At 52.1% G+C, this 18,519-nt stretch overlaps 1 protein-coding gene across 1 annotated transcript; it reads left to right on the top strand.

The window, feature by feature from the left end:
• The first annotated feature begins 1,483 nt into the window (after window positions 1-1,483).
• On the top strand, window positions 1,484-5,064 carry LOC118665747 (leptin). Its single transcript, XM_036327042.1, has 2 exons — window positions 1,484-1,650; window positions 3,172-5,064. Exons 1-2 carry the CDS (start codon window positions 1,507-1,509, stop codon window positions 3,529-3,531), a joined length of 504 nt encoding a protein of 167 aa, XP_036182935.1. The 5' UTR covers window positions 1,484-1,506; the 3' UTR covers window positions 3,532-5,064.
• The last annotated feature ends 13,455 nt before the right edge of the window (window positions 5,065-18,519 follow it).

The following is an 18,519-nucleotide window of genomic DNA, read 5'->3' as shown; positions in this document are numbered from 1 at the left end:
GTGCGAATTCTGGCTCTGCCACTTACCTGTTCGACTTTGGGTGAGTGAATGCATCCCCTTGAGCCTCATTTTTCCCTTCTATAAAACAGATTTTAAGAAACATGCCTTTGATCAGGCATTATAAATAGTATATAAACAGACTATTGATTTCTATGACATTGGCAGGATGGGAATTATGTTAATAATGTCACCTATGGACAGAAAGTGTATTATCTGTTTTTATCAGGATCCAGATGAGGCAGAACCCCAAAAGCAGAGGTTAACTTTTTTGCTACCTTCAGACCTTTCACGCTAAAATTTATTTACATTTAATTATTATTTCAGGCTCATCCACATATACTTAGCATGGGTCATCGGCCACAGACTCACAAACATTTAACTTTATTACCTTTTGCTTCATTGCCTCGTGTATCTCATTAAAACTTTGTGGCTTCATCGAGGATCAGCATATTGTTAAATTTAGAATTCATGGTTCCAGGATGCTGAAAGTTTCAAACATTCCGGGGGGACATACTATATCTTCCCTGCTGCCTCTGTGCCTCTGTATCTGCTGCTTTCTTTGTGACTTTTGTGACTATGGCAACCACTTTCTACTCTTCCTAACCCCTGCTCAGTCTTTAATACCCAGCTCAGGTGACACCTCTTCCAGGAAGCCCCCTCTGATCCCTGCGATATCTTGTACTTGTCTTTCTTGCAAAGCTCTTTTTTCCTGAGTTGGAATGGTCTGTTTACCTGTTTGTCTCTCTTACCAAACTGTAAGCAACTTGAAGGTAGAGACCACCTGTGGTTCACTATTGTATCCTTGGTGCCAAGAACTGCCTGTGACATATTATCAGTCCTTCCATAAGTGCTGGTTGGATTCAGGTTCCCAGTGGGAGAGCCGGGAAGCGATAAAGCCAATGATAAATGCCATATGGCCACATCAGCGGCTGCTATGAGAGTAATGGGAGGACAAGTGACATAATCTCTAACAACGGGGTAGTAATAGCGTACATTTCACAATACCTTTATAGCTCATTCACATGCATTATCTAATTTGATCCGTATGAAAGCTTGGAGATGGGAATACTTCAGGGGATAAAAGGTAGAGTTTTTAGCAGTTATGTGATTTGCTTAAAGTCTCACAGCTGGTAAGTGGCTAGATTTAAACCAGACCTTAAGGGCCCACTCTCTTCCTCGAAGCACACCATGAAGTTACATCATCACCACCGCGTCCGTTTGCTCATGGTGGCTTCCTGCTCTGCGGTCTACAGCCCACCTCCTCGTGGTTTTATTGACCAGGCCTCGCCTCTCCCTGAGGAGATGCTTTTTATTAATGCATTTCTAGAAAATGAATTGTCTTTGACCCTAAGGAGATGATAGCCAGGGCAGAAAGCTAACCTCATTTTGATCCACATCCGGTGAGGTGGTTGGTAACAGGGCATATGATATTTTCAGAGACAGCAGTAACATGTAATGTGTGGTTCCCTTTGCTTCCAGGCCCAAGACACACATCCAGGAGGGAAAATGCACTGTGGATTCCTGTGCCGATTCCTGTGGCTTTGGCCCTATTTGTTCTACGCAGAAGCTGCGCCCATCCAGAAAGTCCAGGATGACACCAAAACCCTCATCAAGACGATTGTCACCAGGATCAACGACATTTCACACACGGTAGGGAGGGTCTGGGGAGACAAAATAGACGTGTGGCCAGCCCGTGGGGACACTGGGTCCTCAGAGGTTAACTGAGGCCTGTGCAGTGGCATGCAGGGGCTTTGGTGGCCTTGACTCCTCCTACTGTACGAGCAGCTGCCTCTTCTCTCCTTCTCTCATCAGTCCCCGCTTTCTTACTTCTCTTCCTCCCTGACTGGAATCCTACTGCCTAGGGCCAGAGGGAGCCATAAAGGTCCTTGGCCCCATTGGCATGTGACCAGACCCCCCTCTGGGATCTCCATGTATCTCTAGAATGTGCTGGTCAGTAGGTGTTTTTCCTAGTTGCAGCTGAGCTCTGGCCCTTAGAAGGTCTCCCCATTAATGCGAGTCCTGTGGCCAAGGCCACGCTAAAGAGCAAGTCTACCCCCTTCCACATACAACTTCTGGGCATTTGTAAACAGTTATCAATGCCCCTTGGGTCTTTGCTTTGGGATCCACAGGCCTAGACCTTCAGCCATTTCCCACTTCTCTGTACACCTCTGCTCTCTATCTACAAAATCTTAAGCTAGTTCCTCAATGTCTTTAAGCCTTGGTTTCATCATCTAGATATGGCACTCATGTCTAAGGGACTGTATCATGTCATATAGTCTTTATAAGGTCATTATGAGATTAAATTCAAGAAAGCAAGTGACCCCTCCCCACCCCCGCAGGACCAGAACCGAGTGTGCCCTCATTAAAGGTTTGCAGTTGTAGTTTTTGTAGTCCCCAGCCTTAAACGCCTGCTTTTTACCCTGCATGGACTTCCACATCTCCTGGTCACTGTGGACATCTGACAGTGGCCTTGGGAAGGGAGAAGTTAGGTGGCCAGAAGCAGGGACAGCTCGGAACAAGACAAAGTCTTGGACATTTTACAGAGAGAAACCCTTACGTTTCATTGCTTTCAAAATAGTCATTTGACAAGGCTGCACGGGAAATGTCCAGAGGGTCCCTGCTGTGGGTGCAGGGGGAGCTGTGGGCAGTTGGGAAGGGGAAGCCCTCCTGGTAACCAGAGTTATAGGAGCAGAGGCGAGAGGCGGGACACTCGCTGGGGGCAGCCTACAGGGGTGAGGTCCATGAAGAATCTGACTTGAAGGGAGGAATTTACTGGGAAAGGAAGGGAGTGAAGACGGCTGGGAGGGAGCGCTTATGAAAGATCTCGGTGCCTAGGGAAGAGACTTAACTCAGTACGGAATGGGAGTCACGGCTGGCTCTAAAGCAGAGGCCATTCAGAGAAGGCACGACCGACCTGGGAAGGTTGGTCTGAAAGTGGAGGGCAGGGTGGTTTGGGAAGGGCAGGAGGACAAAAAGTCCAGGAGGCCAGCTGAGAGGTTTGGCAGCCACGTGGGCACAAGAAATCAGGGCCCAGGCCGGGATGGTGCAGAAGAGGGAAAGGAAGCAACCTAGGAAATGAACCTCCATACTCAATGAGAGGCCAAGGGCTTTAGAGAAGGGACTTGTCTCCTGCCTTGCTGAGCTGTCCTTCTCCCTCTTCCTCCTGCACAGCGGTCCGTCTCCTCCAAACAGAGGGTCACTGGTTTGGACTTCATTCCTGGGCTCCACCCAATCCTGAGTTTGTCCAGGATGGACCAGACACTGGCAGTTTACCAACAGATCCTCACCAGCCTGCCTTCCGGAAACGTGCTCCAAATATCTAACGACCTGGAGAACCTCCGGGACCTTCTCCACCTGCTGGCCTCCTCCAACAGCTGCCCCTTCCCCCGGACCAGGAGTCTGAAGACCTTGGAGGGCCTGGACGATGCCCTGGAAGCTTCCCTCTACTCCACAGAGGTGGTGGTCCTCAGCAGGCTGCAGGGGTCTCTGCAGGACATGCTACAGCAGCTGGACTTCAGCCCTGGGTGCTGAAGCCTTGAAGGCTTGGAGAGAGCCTGAGTGGACATGTTGATCCAGGCCTCCAGTCCCTTCCTCTCTCACTCCTCCAAGCCACCTTCCCGAAGGTCAGTTCTGCCGGGGCTTGGCCACAGCCAGCCGCCAGTTGTTTGGGCTGAAGGACCCCCGAAGCACAGGACTGACAGCATGAGCACATGCTGCCCCAGAGCCAGGGAGGGTCTGCACATCAGCCTGAGAAGCACCAAGTTTTTGAATAAATGAATAAAACCCCAGCAAACAAAGACATGCAGCTCCATAGCAGGCTCCACCAGATACGCAGGCTCGCAAAGACAGGACCGTTCTGGTTGCCGGCACAGAGCAGTCATCCCTGCAGAACATGAGGACTTGAGAGTTTGAACTTGAGTTCCGGGGTGGACTCGAGGGCTGGCCCATCCAAGGGAGTCACTTCCATGGATGAGTTCAAGGGTCCCCATCCCCCAAAACATCTGGCTGATTACTCCGGAGATTTAATGAGAGAACGACCCAGCACAGTGTCTAGTTCAAGGTAGATGTAAGTGAATCTGCTTCCCTTCACGTCTCAATCAGCAACAGGCTTTAAACGCCAGTGATCTGGGACCAGGAGCACATGGACACAAACTCGCCTCCGTGTAGATGACAGAGGCCGAGTCTTTCCTGTGCACTAGCTCAGGTGGGGGCGGAAGGGGAGGCCCGAGAAGAGGGGCAGTCAGGTGTGGCTGGAGAGCCTGAGTGGGTCACGTGGCAGCTGAGGGAAGTGGCTGGCTTCTGTATCAGTCAAGACTCCATTAGCTGCCAGCAGAAGGTGTTTGGGAGAAACTCAAGGCAAACTAAATGAAATAAAAAAGAGGGGAAGAAAGAGAGAACATTTTGGCCTGTGTTGCTGAGGAGTCTAGGCCATGACCCATGTCTTACAACACTCTCTTTGCACTTACCCCCAGGGGCTAGAAGGTGCTAGTGCCATGATCCGCCCAGTCCCCGCAGGCCTGAGGTGGGTAACAGAGGCTTGGGGGTGATGTGTTTGCCCCTTTGGTGGCCTCCAGGGACTGTCTGAGTTGCCTTGTTTCTGAGCAGCTCCTGCGGCTCCTCTCAGCCCCAGGGGCTCAGGAGGCCAGCCCACAGCAGCGGGTGTCTGAGCAGAGGCCTGGAGAGTCATTCCCTTCTCTGTGAGGTGACTCCCGGGGTCAGCAGGGAAGGGGGTGTTTCTTAGATTGTCCTTCCAGATCCTTTTCCACCCTCAGGCATTCTCTTGCACTCCCCTGAGGCAGCAGCTCACAGCTGGCAGAGTCTGGGGACAGCACCTGGCCATGTTCAACCTCCAAAGTCAGGACTTTTGCAGAGTCCAGTGAGAAAAGCATCAAATCAAGCCAGAAGGACCTTTCAGAAGACCCCAGATGCTTGCTTCACAGCATCATACAATCAAGAATTACAGCCCTAGCTGGTTGGCTCAGGGGATAGCGTGTCAGCCTGCGGATGGAAGGGTCCTGGGTTCGAGTCGGTCAAGGGCACAAGGGGATCGATTCCGATGCCAGCTCCATCCCCAGTGTGGGCGTGTAGGAGGCAGCCGATCAATGATTCCCTCTCATCATTGATGTTTCTGTCTCTCTCTCCCTCTCCCTTCCTCTCTGAAATCAATAAAAACGTATTTTAAAGAAACGACACTTCTTTTTTCCAAAAGGACAGAGCAATTTATTCCAGGCTTCAACCTCAGGATCTAAGTCTAGGGATGCCCGACTACACAAATCTACCTGGGTTAAGTTCACGGGTACACTGTCATCCTCAGCCCAAGGGGTCCTGGCCCTGAGAACTTATGATCTCTGGCCTGAGGATGGGGGAACAAGGCTGTAAAGAAGGTAACAGAGCCCCCATGCCCAGCTCTCACTTCAACCCCAGCTCCCAGCCCAGAGGGTGCCTAGCCCTTAGACAAGCTCTGTAACTTCTTTACCCTCAATTTGTCACCTGTACATGGGAAGAATAATACAACCTCCCTCATATACCTTCAAAAGATTCAATGACAATATGTTTGGGAAGATAGAAGCCCAGTGACTGATATACAAAAAGCACTTACTAAATCATGTTGTTATTAGTGTTAATGAGTTAGGGAAGCAGCAGGAATGGAGGTGCTCAGCAGGCTCTGGTGCCCTGGCCACCCCTGAGGCCAGCTGCAGCTGTGACATGCAGTTCCCTGGCACAGCTCTCCTCGGATCTTGCCACCTTGACATCTAAGGAAGGCCTGTCAGCCCACACGGCCAGCCTAAGAGGGAGAGGATGGCCCTGGAGGAGGCTCTCAACCAGTAGGGATGAGGCTCTGTGGATAAATGCGCCAGCCTCCCGCCCTCCCCAGGGGCAATTCTGAGGTGCATCGTACCCAGATTGAGCCCAGTGCCCACACCAGTCATCACATGAATGAAGCACTCTTAATTGGCCCCTCCTTCCCTGTCTCGCTCTCCCCGCCCTCACTTCCGCTTCCTAGGGACACCTCCCAAACACCTTCTGCCCCAGAACCCTGGTCTCAGGTGCTGCTCTTGGAGGAACCCAAAATAAGATAACCGCAGAGCAAAAAGAAATGGATTTGGACGCTGAGAGAACTGTGAAGCAAGGTTGCAGCCCTCGTCCAGTAGCTCAGTTGGTTTCAGCATCGTTCCCATACGCCAAGATTGTGGGTTGGATCCCTGGTCAGGGCACATACAAGAATCAACCAGGGAGGTGGGAATGCAGACCGGGGCAGCCACTGTGGAGTTTCCTCAAAAAACTAAAAATGGAACTCCCATTTGACCCAGTGATCCCACTTCTAGGAATATATCCCAAGAAACCAGAAACACCAATCAGAAAGGATATATGCACCCCTATGTTCATAGCAGCACAATTCACCATAGCTAAGATCTGGAAACAGCCTAAGTGCCCATCAGCAGATGAATGGATTAGAAAACTGTGGTACATCTACACGATGGAATACTATGCTGCTCTAAAAAGGAAGGAACTCTTACCATTTGCAACAGCGCAGATGGACCTGGAGAGCATTATGCTAAGTGAAATAAGTCAGCCAGAGAAAGATAAATATCACATGATCTCACTCATTTGTGGAATATAATGAACAACATAAACTGATGAACAAAAACAGATCCAGAGACAGAGAAGCATCGATCAGATGCTCAAACCTCAGAGGGAAGATAGGGGAGGGTGGGGGAAGGGGAACAGATCAACCAAAGGACTTGTATGCATGATATAAGCCTAACCAATGGACACAGACACCAGGGGGGTGAGGGATGAGCGGGCGGGGGGGGGGGGCAATTAGAGGATAAGGACACATATGTAATACCTTAATCAATAATGAAAAAAGAATCAACCAGTGAATTGCATAAATACATGGAACAATGAATCAATGTTTCTCTCTCTCTCTCTCCCTCTCCCCCCCTCCTTCTTCTTCTTCTTCTTCTTCTTCTTCTTCTTCTTCTTCTTCTTCTTCTTCTTCTTCTTCTTCTCTCTCTCTCTCTCTCTCTCTCTCTCTCTCTCTCTCTCTCTCTCTCTCTCTGAAATAGGTCCCGAGAAGTGCAGGGGCCACACACCAAAACCCAGAGAACCCCTGGGTCATCCCAAGGAATGTGGCTGACGGGAGTGAAGAAGACAGGGAGTCCACTTCAGGAAAGCTAGGCATGGGAGAGAGCAGGAGGAGAACCTACTAACATGGAAGAATTACAAGATTAGGAAGGAAGGAAGGAAGGAAGGAAGGAAGGAAGGAAGGAAGGAAGGAAGGAAGGAAGGAAGGAAGGAAGGAAGGAAGGGAGGGAGGGAGGGAGGGGAGGGGAGGAAATGAAAGAGAAGAAATACTAGTATATATAAGTTAAAATGAACATCACCTGTCTTAGTGCGTTTGGGCTGCTATAATGGAATACCATAGCCTGGGTAGCTTATAAACAACAGACCTTTATTTCTCTCGGTTCCAGAGCCTGAATGTCCAAGATAAGATGCCAGCAGATTCCATGTCTGACAAGGACTCACTTCCTGCTTCGTAGACCACATCTTTCGCTGGGTCCTCATAAGGTGGAGGGGACAAGGGAGCTCTCTGGGGTCCTTTTATAAGGGCCCTCATCCCATTCATGAAGGCCCTATACCAGTGGTTCTCAACCTTCCTAATGCCGCGACCCTTTAATACAGTTCCTCATGTTGTGGTGACCCCCACCCATAAAATTATCTTCGTTGCTACTTCATAACTGTAATTTTGCTACTGTAAACAATATGTAATTATATATGTGTTTTCCGATGGTCTTAGGCGACCCCTGTGAAAGGGTCGTTCAATCCCCAAAGGGGTAGCGACTCACAGGTTGAGAACCACTGCCCTACACCCATGACCAATTTACCGCTTGAAGGCCCCACCCCCAAATTCTATCACATTGGGCGTTAGGATTTAACATATGAATTTTCGGGGAACAAAAACATTCAATTTACGGCATCATCTTACGATAACTGATTGGAAAAAAAATCAGGCTAAATTAAAGGAGTCTCAATATTTTCCTCATGCAATGTCTTTTTTTTTACAGCAACAGGGCCTGAAGTTGCAGCTGTTCCTTCCACTGAGCTCCCATGGCCCCATCCTGCCTGTGCACGAGCTCCCAGGAAGCCATCCTGCAGGCTTTCACCCCCTCGCCCTCCTGCCCCGGGAGGGCGGTGAGCTCTGCGGGAGGGTCTCTCCCCCATTGCCTGGCTGGAGGGTCTGGCACAGCACAGGCCTCTGTTCTCATTTGGACAAAGGAATTGAGACACTTGTACAACAAGCCCATTATTCACGTGTAAGCGAATTCTGCAAAAAGTCTGTAAACAATCCTTAAGGTGAAACTTCTTATTAGAATTCTGCTCATTCTTAATTTTCTCAGGAAACTTCTTTTTGAGATCAAAGATATATGTCCAAACCAACTGTAAAAAAAAAAAAAAAATACAGTTTTGAGACTACAACAGAAATTTGAATAGGGATTCTGTTTCAGATTATTAGCTGCGGTGATGGCATAGTGACTAATTGTTTTGAAATGCTTCCCTATTTATCAGACATTCAGGCTGAAGCAGTTTAGGACGAAATGAGATGATACCTGGAACTTGTCTTCAAATACTTCAGGAAAACACATGTATATGCATTTTATTGAATATATATATGAAATTAAATAAACGAGATCAGCCAAAATGTTGGTAAGTGTTAAAGCTGGATGGTAGGCACACAAGAGTTCATTATACCAGGACTTCTCCTCTACTTCTGGGTGAAGTTTCTGGAGTAAACATTTTTTGGAAAGGCTCACTCGCCGGGGCACCACCGCCGGGGCACCCTGCTCTCTGGGGAAGGAGGGAGGGGGGTGGAGGGAGACTGGGAGCATGACGATGGCTGGATTATATTTAACTTCACATTTGATTTCACTGCCTGGCAGATGTCCCAGGGCCTTGGGAGGAGGGCAGACTGTCAGTGTGGGTGTGAAACAGCGACTAACACAGAGACTCAGTAAGTTAAGCAAGGAGAGAGTGGCAAGAGCCAGCTGCAAGATGCCGGAAAGGCAAGTCCTGATGCTCATTAAAAAAAAAAAAAAAAAGACCCAAGAAGTAGAATAAAGTCCTTGAGCTCAGTCCCTTCCCTTCTGGGTCTCCAGGTGCCCCTGGAAGCGGTTGCATGCCCCTTCTCCATCCCCAAGGGAAACCATGGTGTCCCCACAGCAGCTATCCCTCCATGTTAAATACGCTGCACAGGGAGAGAAGTCTCAGACCATTTGGGAAGGAAAACGGGATTTTTGTCTCTTTTTCCCACTTAGTTATTGTAAGAAAAAAAATATATTTTAAAATACTCTTTCCCTATCTTCAAGACCTTCTCCCCAGCCCGGCTGGCATGGCTCAGTGGTTGAGCACCGATCTATGAACCAAGAGGTCATGGTTCGATTCCTGGTCAGGGCACATGCCCGGGTTATGGGCTCGATCCCCAGTGTGGGGCATGCAGGAGGCAGCCAACAATGATTCTCTCTCATCATTGATGTTTCTCTCTCTCCCTCTCCCTTCCCTTCTAAAATCAATAAAAAAAAATAAAAAGCAAAAACGTTGTCCCTGGGGCCAGCCACGCAGGCTCATCCCATTTCTCACTGGCTTACTCCATTCCCCTCCCAGTGCAGGCGCAGATCACTAGCCACCCCCCTCCCCACCCCTCACCCATGCACCCTCTACCTAAGCTTCAGGGATTTCAGAGGGTACAGAACGGGGCAGGCTGAAGGGCCTGTTCAGAGTGCGTGTTAGGCTTCCCCTTGGGGCCTGGGCCAGGCCCTCAGTACTGAATGCGGCTGAACCTCAGACAGCCTTGCTGTCCAAGGCGAGTGTTTCATCTCAGGCAGGTGTCCCCGAGACATATCACACAGATCAGAAAACCAACCCTGAAGTTGCCTTGACTATCCCACCCTTTTTGGGCCATTTTTCCTGAGGAAATGCCAGTCCTCACCACTTCACCTTTTCTGTTGATAACATGTACTTACCTGAGGAAGAACTAGCAGGTGCCGCATGAACCATAGGAAGTGGAGCCCCCCGCCCCCCCCCACACACACACACACACAGGTCCCCAGTCCTGAGACAGTCGTGAAAGTGGAAACCACCAATCCCTTCCTCACTTGGGCTTGACCTTGTGTCTGACTCAAAATCTAAAAGTGGTCTTCACAGCCCAGTAATTATTTGGAGATCATGACAACAGTCCAGAAAACCACCCCCTTCATACTCAGGATGGAGGGACCTATGACCTCCCCACATTTGGGGGAGCAATGGAGGGTGTTTACTATTTCACCCATGTATTGGATGATGGAAACAAGGCTTAGAGGTCTCAGTGCCCAAAGACTCACATCTGAGGATTAGACCCTCAGCCTTTGAACTTGCAGTACCCAGGCTGGAGATAGATAGGTGCTAGATAGATAGATAGATAGATAGATAGATAGATAGATAGATAGATTTTTATCCACCCCATTCCTGCCCCAAAGGTGTACATACAGATTTCCAACTATCTTTTCTTTGCCATCCCATCCCCATGTCTCCCCATTAGAGGGAATCATCTCCATTCCTCAGCTCTGCTGCCTTCAAACTGGCTTCATTCTCAGGTGGTAGTAAGAGTGACCACCAAAAATGCCCAGCTTCTGCCTTCCACTGGGCAACTCCCCAGAAAAGGCAACTTCTCTTGCTAATTATTCTAGCACAAGTCCCAGGGCTAGCTAGCTCTCATTGGCCTGGCTTGGATCACATGCCTCTTGCTGAACCAATCACTGTGGCCAGAAGGATACAGTACTCTGGTCAGATAGGAGTCATCCCAGAAACTGGGGAAGGGGGTCGATCCCACTTAGAATGAGAGTATGAAGGGTAGTTTCCCTACGGAAAGAAGGTTCTATTACAAAAAGAGGGAGGATGTACCTGTTGCGGGCTCGATCCCCAGTAGTGGGCATGCAGGAGGCAGCCAATCAATGATTCTCTCTCATCATTGGTGTTTCTATCTCCCTCTCCCTCTCCCTCTCCCTTCCTCTCTGAAATCAATAAAAATATTTTTTTAAAAAAAGAGAAAGGAATGGATTCTGAGGAGACAACAACAACAGATGACCCCGCCAGAAATGCTTTGAGCTTCTCTGTCCTGTCCTCTCTGGTTCCTACAGCACCATTCCAGTCTGGATTTCTTTCTAGGAGAAGAACGAGAGGAAGCTCATTTTGACCTTTCACTTATTTGTACAAAGAACCAAAACCAGTTTCTACTAGCTCTTAACCTCAATCTCATAGCATTAGGTAAAAAAAATGACATTTGACCTCAGGCTGAGAAGAAAGTGAGGTGATTGTCCTTGGCTCTGAGAACTTCTTCTGATAAGAATGGAAAACTTTTTGCTATTGATTATTGTGTATTGAGCCTTGATATGAAATAATCCAAATGGTCATTGTCCTTGTTGGGACTATGTTATTGGTCTCTCTGCTTCGTCTCTTTTCCTTTGGGAAAACCGGTTCCTTTTTTCCCTCCTTGTAAGGGAGCACATGCTGCTGACACTGCATATTGCAGGGCAGAGCTGTTCCGGGCGCTTTGTAATAAGCATGATGATCAGCATGATCCCTCCCAGTGGAGGAGCACCGGGCCCTCCAGAAAGGGCTTTCCCACACATGCTTGTATCCGGTCCCCACGGTAACTGGGTGGAAGAGTGTAGTATTACACTCATGCCTTTTCGATATGGAAGGAGACTCACAGAGGTTAGGGGCTGGCCGAAAGTCACACAGCTATGCTGCCGTGGGTGGTGGGAACACATTGGCAAGTAATAGGCGGGTATTTATTCAAGGCTTTACTGAAGAGGATGAGCCTTTGTTGCTGCAAAACTAATCAGGGCCCATGCCCCAGCAGAGTTAGTCTGTGGGATACAAACCACAGTAGCTCCAAGGGACCAACACACAAACACGGGGTCACAGAGCCCCCGGCAGCCGTGAGCGGAGCCCAGCCCAGCATGCGGGCACTTGGGCTCACCCGCAAGCAGGTCCGAGAGGTGCAGCCCAGCCCGCCCCTGCAGAGCAGTTGGTGGCTCCGGCAAGCACCCCGTTTAGGTGGTTCAGCCCTGCTCTGGAGCTCTCCCACCCCTCCCCGCCCCTTCTCCCCTCAAAGGGGCTGGTAACTGGATCGTGGATGGGACTGGGGCTTTGCTCAGAGAAATGGGACAAGTTTGGGGAGGTCTCAAGCCTGAGTGGAAACTCCAGCCTCATATACTGGGGGTTCCCTTCCAAGGATGCTCTTCTCCTCCACCTGTCCACGCCCGCCCCGCCCCCTCGCCCCACCTTTTCCTCTGTGCCTGTCTTCCACACTAAAGAGCCTGGGCGGAGAAGCATGGCCTCCTCCTTGGTTTCTGTGCCACTCACCACTTCTGCTCGTTACCAAAGGAAAGGAGGGAGCTCGGTGGCCAGAGGAGACGGTGTCTGCTGCGCTGGGAGGAAGAGCCTCTGGGAACGGGGCAAACTCCCAGTCCTGGTCCTGCTCCTAGAAACCTACCCCCCACCCTCCCTCATGCAGACACTCTGCCTGTGACCTGAGCAAAAGGCAAGGTGACAAGGTAAAGGGCACCCTCTACCAATGGCACCCTGAACCCCCCTTCCAACCCTGTCCCGGGCACTCACTGTGGAAGCCCTGAGAGCTCAGCAGGACAGACTGGCCAAAGGGGAGGTGACCCAGCCCCAGAGCACTCTGGGAAACCTGCTCTGTGTTGGGCCCAGACCTCTCGCTGGGGTTTGGGGAGATGAGAGCGCCTTCCCAGCAATGTGTGAGGTGAAGGGGACAGGGCTTGGCAAAGCCCGCATGGGCCGGCAGAAAAGGGACCCATCACCTCACTCGGCCCTCCCCAGCCTGGGAGGAGGAGGCCCTGCGTGATCAGGTGGGTGCTGCTGGTGGCTTCTCTTCTCCAAGGTGCTGCCAGGTGGCAGAGAAAAACAGCAGATACCAGAAACTTCCATCCAAAAGGACTCCTATTCCAACCACTCCTTCTCCCAGCTGGACTATCTGCAGCCAGCCGCTTCTCCTAAATGGAAAAAGAATGCCAGGAGTGATCAAATGACCTCACACTGGGAACCCAGTGCAGCCCAGCACCACGCTCTCTGGAAAGCCCCCTAAAGGAAGATACAAATTCCGTTTGTCTTGTCTAGAGGGGAGTGGGTTTAAATCTGTTGAATCAAAAATATCTTATGGACCAGACATTAGTGATCCAGAAAAAATGCCTTGGATAAAAAAATTACCCTGAAAATTTTAAGTATTCAGGTTGCCAAAGAACTGGGAATGTATGCTGTAATCGGAGCATAGAAAGTCCACTCACATGTCCCAGACTGGGCCCCGGGGGACTGGGTGACTCAGAGCCCTGGTTGCTGAGGGCCAGCTGGGCAACTTCCCTCGGCGGCGACACCTCCTGCCTGCCTCCCAGGACCTGCAACGTCCTCGTCTTCCTGCTGGGCTGCATGGCCAGGCCTGAGGAATTCAGACCTGCCTCAGAGCCACCTGGACAGGCAAGGTGGCGGGAGAGGACTGGGGAGAGAGACAAAGGGGTCCAGTTTCCACTGGTTTCCCAAGCCTGGGAGACACTGAGGCTATTTAAAAGCCAGTTTACAAACCCTGGGGGGGCACCTCCAAGAGCTAGGGGAACGGAAAGCTCCAGGAACTGGAATGCAGGAGATCAGCGTTCTAATCCTAACTCTGCCTGGAGCTGGCTAGTACCAAGGGCCTTGGAGAAGTCTCTTCCCCATCTCTAGTCCTCGGCTGATAAAACAAAGAGTTGGATTCAAATGACATCCAGGGTCTCTTTGGATTCCCTGACTAAGATCTGTTTTCCTTTTTGTTCTCGAGTTTTCTCAACTATCAGTCTGCATGGGCTTGAGTCCCAATCAGCTGCTTTCTAACTGTGACTTGGAGCAAGTAACCTACCCTTCCTGCGCCTCCATTTGCACTTCTGTAAACTGGAGGTACTAGAATCGATCTGAATTCCTTGTGAAAGGGTTAACAGGGGGTTTTGAGTGGCTCCTAGCACACAGCCATTATTTATTGAATAATTACGATATGCCAGGCTCTGGACTAGGCATAATAATACAGAAATGAGCCAGAACGCCATGGTGGTTGCTCTCCAGAATGATATTGTCTCTGAGAAAAATGCTGCCAGGGAAGCCCCTCTGGGGGGAGCGGGGGGGTGACTCCTGGCATCCCGCCTTTGGCGTGGGGTTGAGCCTGGGGCAAGTTCCCCTGCAGGTCACCGAAGCGCACACCAGCTGCCTGACAGCTCCGTGTTTTCCCTCCCCTGCTTCTTTATTGCCTTTCTGCTCTGGATTCCACTTGAGCTCTAACTTCAAAGCTAATAAATGGAAATAAAATCTCCTGCAAAAGAGCCTTTCCTCCTCCTCCCTCACCCCGTTCTCTCTGGGCTTCTCCCCGTCTCCGCTTGTTGGTATTGCATCACTTGGTCTCCTGGCCCTGCCCCACTTGCCCTGTTTGGGGAGCTAAGAGATCCCTCGGTGCCTCTCTGCCCTCCTAAGAACACACTCTGGCCCTGCTCTTCCTAGAACCCGACCCAGCCAGAATCTCCTTGGTTAGCGAGGACATTGGCTTCGGGAACATTCAGCTTTGTTTTCCCAGGGGGTGGGAGGAATGCGGGGGAAGAGACATGTCCAGCTCCTGCACCATCAGCAGGGAAGGTAACAGAGATTAATCTGGCCGCCGCCAAATACAGATGCGTCCCCAGCCCAGGCCCAGCCCAGGAGGGAAGACAAGCGGCCACAAGGGGCCTGGGGGAGGGGAAGGCGGCCCTGGCCCAGCACAGGCAGCCCCAGGCAGCCCAAGGAGCTCGGTGCAGCATCTTGGAGGTCAGGAGCCGCCCTGCCCAGAGCTGCCAGCCAGGAGGGCTGGCTGATGGATGCCTTTAATAGGCATGTTGGGGAGTGGCTGGCCGAGTGTTTACACCCAAATGCACATGGGCTGTTTAAGGAATCCCCAAGTCCCTTGCCGGAGCCTAGATTTTGAAAAACATTTCTAGAGGAATCTCTGGCCTTCTTGATCAATATCCTCAACCTTTGGCTACCAGAGGCTGGGGGGATGAGGGGAGGGCAGCCCTTTGCCCCGTCCCAGCAGGTTCTGGGGCAGGTCAATTAAATCCTGGCATATGAGGAGTTGTGGTCAAGATAGCTGTTTGGCAAACATTTCCTGAGTGCCTACTCTGCCAGGCACTGTGCTAGGCCCAGGAGAAACAAAAGCCATTAGGAGAAAATAGAGGAGCTCATAGACCAGCAGGCAAACTACTGCCCAGAAGGGAGAGGAGGCCCTCAGAGCTGTGGGAAACACGCAAAGGTGACCTTTGGGGTCCTGGTGCCCCTACCATGCCCCCCCACTCCCTCACCCATGCAGGTGCCAGAATCCTTGTACAGGCATAGTGACTAATGAAAGGCTCCTTCTAGCATGATTTCTTTAAAGAGGAAATTTTTGAAGCCCCCACAAACCCTACCATACTAAAGGGGGCTGGGATTATAATGGCAAAGTTTTAGGAATTCTAACAGATCCGGGGAGGGGAGGAACTTGGGGTGCGGTTCTCAATAAATCACAGCTGGCCAGGGTCAGGGATTTGGGGTGTGGCCCATGCCCTGTCACTCTGGCCGTGGGGGCTGGGCACGCCACCAGAGCTCTCCAGTCTACCTCTCAGCGTTTCTGTGCTGTTCAGACGAAGGACGCATGGGATAGGAAAGGGGCAGTGCAGAACGGGGCACCACTGGCAGGTCCCACTTCTGGGGGCCTCTCTGTCCTCACCCACAGTGCAGATGTGCCCCCCTCCCACATCCCTGGCTGTGAGCTTGCTGCTGACAAGTGGATCACTGTTCACATTTCTTTTCTTTTTTTTAATATACTTCTTTATTGATTTCAGAGAGGAAGGGAGAGGGGAGAGAGAGAAACATCAATGATGAGAGAGAATCATTGATCGGCTGCCTCCTGCACGCCCCCTACTGGGGATTGAGCCCTCAGCCCAGGCATGTGCCCTTGGCTGGAATCGAACCTGGGACCCTACAGTCTGCAGGCTGACGCTCTATCCACTGAGCCAAGCCGGCTAGGGCCACATTTCTTTATATGTAAATCACTGTCGATATAATACAATATTCAATGAGGGTAAACAGCAGAGAAAGGGCCCTTATCCTGAAGTGTGTGTGTGTGTGTGTGTAAGGTCTTTTGTGCCGGCCACACTACATGACCTTGAGCCAGAAGAGCCACGTGTCTGAAAAGGCGGCTTCAAGGCCTTCTAAACAGCTTAGTCGGGAACCAGGTAGCCCTGGGACCTGTGTGTGTGTGTGGGGGGGGGGGGGGGGCGCAGACCATGCCTGGCTGCCAATCCTTTAAGCTGGTTTGGCCGCGGATGTGTCCCAGAGGCTGATGGCTGGCCGCCCATCCTCGCCCCTCCAAATAAGGCCACGGTGCTGCGCCCTGACACCATCCCTCACGCCATCACCCGATTCTCACCGCCAGGCGGCGCTTGGCCTCGGAGGCCCAGCCTCAACCTCCACGCCTCGCGAGCTGGGGAACCCCAACTTCACCTCGGGTGCCCGCCTCTGTCCCACCCAGGAGCAGCGGCGTCGCGGGGCCGAGGCCCTGGGTTCCAGCTGCTGGGCTCGGGGGCGGCAGCCACGTGGGCGGATGAACAAGGGGCCCCGGCACCGGGCCGTCAGACCCCGGATTCTAATCCCGATGCCGGGTGGCCCTGGACAAAAGCGTTCATTTCTTGGAGCCTCCGTTTCCGCATCTGAAAAGCCCTGGTGCTGGGCTCCCTGGCGTCGGGCTGGTCTGGATTCACGGTCCTGTGACTCCGTGAATCACCGCTCAGGTCGGGCAGGGCACCAGTCAGACCGTCCAGCAGCCACAGGCACGCGCCTCCGCGCCCACGCGCCCCCATCGCACAGGAAACGGGTGTCACTTCGTGCGCCCGCTCAGGTGGGGGCGGCGGCTGCTGCGCTGAGCAGGGATCGGAAGCCGCGCCTGGGTCCCTCCGGAGACAGGCTGGTTTGGGGTTAAGCCCAGAGGGAACTAGGAATCTCACGGGATCGAATCGCACTGGAGGGGACAGGTCTCCCCCAAAGGCTCGTAAAACCGCGGTTTCTTTTCCTTTAGTTCTGGGAGGAGTTGTGTTTTCAGCTGTGCCTATGCGATGGCCGCCCTGCTCCTCGTGGAGCCCCCCCTGTGCCCTTTTATCAGGAAGGGTCCAAGGCAAGAGCCGGGGGGGGGGGTGGGGGGGTCTCCTGCTTCGGTGTTTACCCCGCGCCCCGGACCCGCCCGCCGCGCCGCGCGCTGACCTGCCGGTGCGCGGAGAGAATCCCACCCGCTCGGCAAACTTCCCGGTGTTGTAGGGCTGTCTGTTGGCTTTCCACCACCAGCCTCCCCACCCCACTTTGCCTTTCCTCCCCGCCTGGAGTCAGCAATGCCAAGCCCAGCAGAGCAGAGGGGGCGAAAGGGAAGAGACGTGCCCCGGGCGCCCCCAGGTCCCGTGGCCTCGCCCCGGGCCAGCCCCGCGCTGCGCGCTGCGGGAACCCGCGCTTCTGGCGGGGAAACTGAATACCAGCCCTCGAGGGACACCGGCTGGAGAGGGCTGGGCGCTGCATCCCGGGGGCGACAGTCACCTGTGGTCCCGTGGGCGCCCTGCCTGCGCTCCCTCCGCCACAAAGGCACCTTTCTCTCCATCGCACAGATGCCCCTCCACCCCCAGCATTTGGGCCCTTTAATAAGTGCTGAACATCTAACCCGTTTCATCTTCCCTGCGGTTCGGTGAGCAGGTCCTGTCCTCATCCCACATGGTTACTGTCAGCTGCCAAACCCAGCGATGGTAATAAAATAATAATCAGAGCGTAGCAACCCAGTCATTTTTCATCTGAGCATTAAGATTGGAAGGGGTATTTGGAAGGTCTCTGCCCACAAAATGACTATTCTACATTCAGGTCTAACAATCTACCAGTTTGAGTGTTTAGGACAACTATGTTCCCAGCAATATTTGGGATATACTGACCCTAAAGAGTCATCTGTTGCTTCTCTGGAACATACTTATACTAAAACACGATCCATTGTATGTCTGAAATGCAAACTCAGCTGGGTGCCCTGCGTTTTTATTTGCTACACGGAGGCTGTGGAGGGGCCTCGCCTGCCTAGCAACGCCCTGTCCAGGCACAGCCACAGAGCTCACTGTGGGAGCCCCAGGCGGCCCCTGCTTCTGCTCCATTCTGCTCAGTGCACTCACTGAGCATCTCTTCCTCCTCCCTCAGTGCAGAGGCCAGTTCCCAAGTTCACAGCCTCCACCCACCTCCGCCCAGGTGAGCAGCTTACCCCAGAGATGGTCCCCTAGGATGCTGCAAGGGAGACCCCTTGTGGGGAAGCCTGGTGAGCCCAGCCCTCCAGCTGGCTTTCATGGAACTTGAGCTTCTTCCCAAGACCCTCTTGCTTGCCCCAGGGAAATACGGGGTCGGCCTCCTAGCCAACAT

The sequence above is a fragment of the Myotis myotis genome, unplaced genomic scaffold, assembly GCF_014108235.1.
Source record: "Myotis myotis isolate mMyoMyo1 unplaced genomic scaffold, mMyoMyo1.p scaffold_m19_p_11, whole genome shotgun sequence".
Classification (NCBI taxonomy): Eukaryota; Metazoa; Chordata; class Mammalia; order Chiroptera; family Vespertilionidae; genus Myotis; species Myotis myotis.
Note: the sequence above shows the minus strand (reverse complement) of the source record. Positions and strands in the feature narration are given on the sequence as shown.

Bases quoted from the DNA above. Each gene is read 5' to 3' on its own strand.
- LOC118665747 (XM_036327042.1), top strand. From the start codon at position 1,507: ATGCACTGTGGATTCCTGTGCCGATTCCTGTGGCTTTGGCCCTATTTG. The intron at 1,651-3,171 runs GTAGGGAGGGTC...CCTCCTGCACAG, and splicing joins TCAACGACATTTCACACACG to CGGTCCGTCTCCTCCAAACA.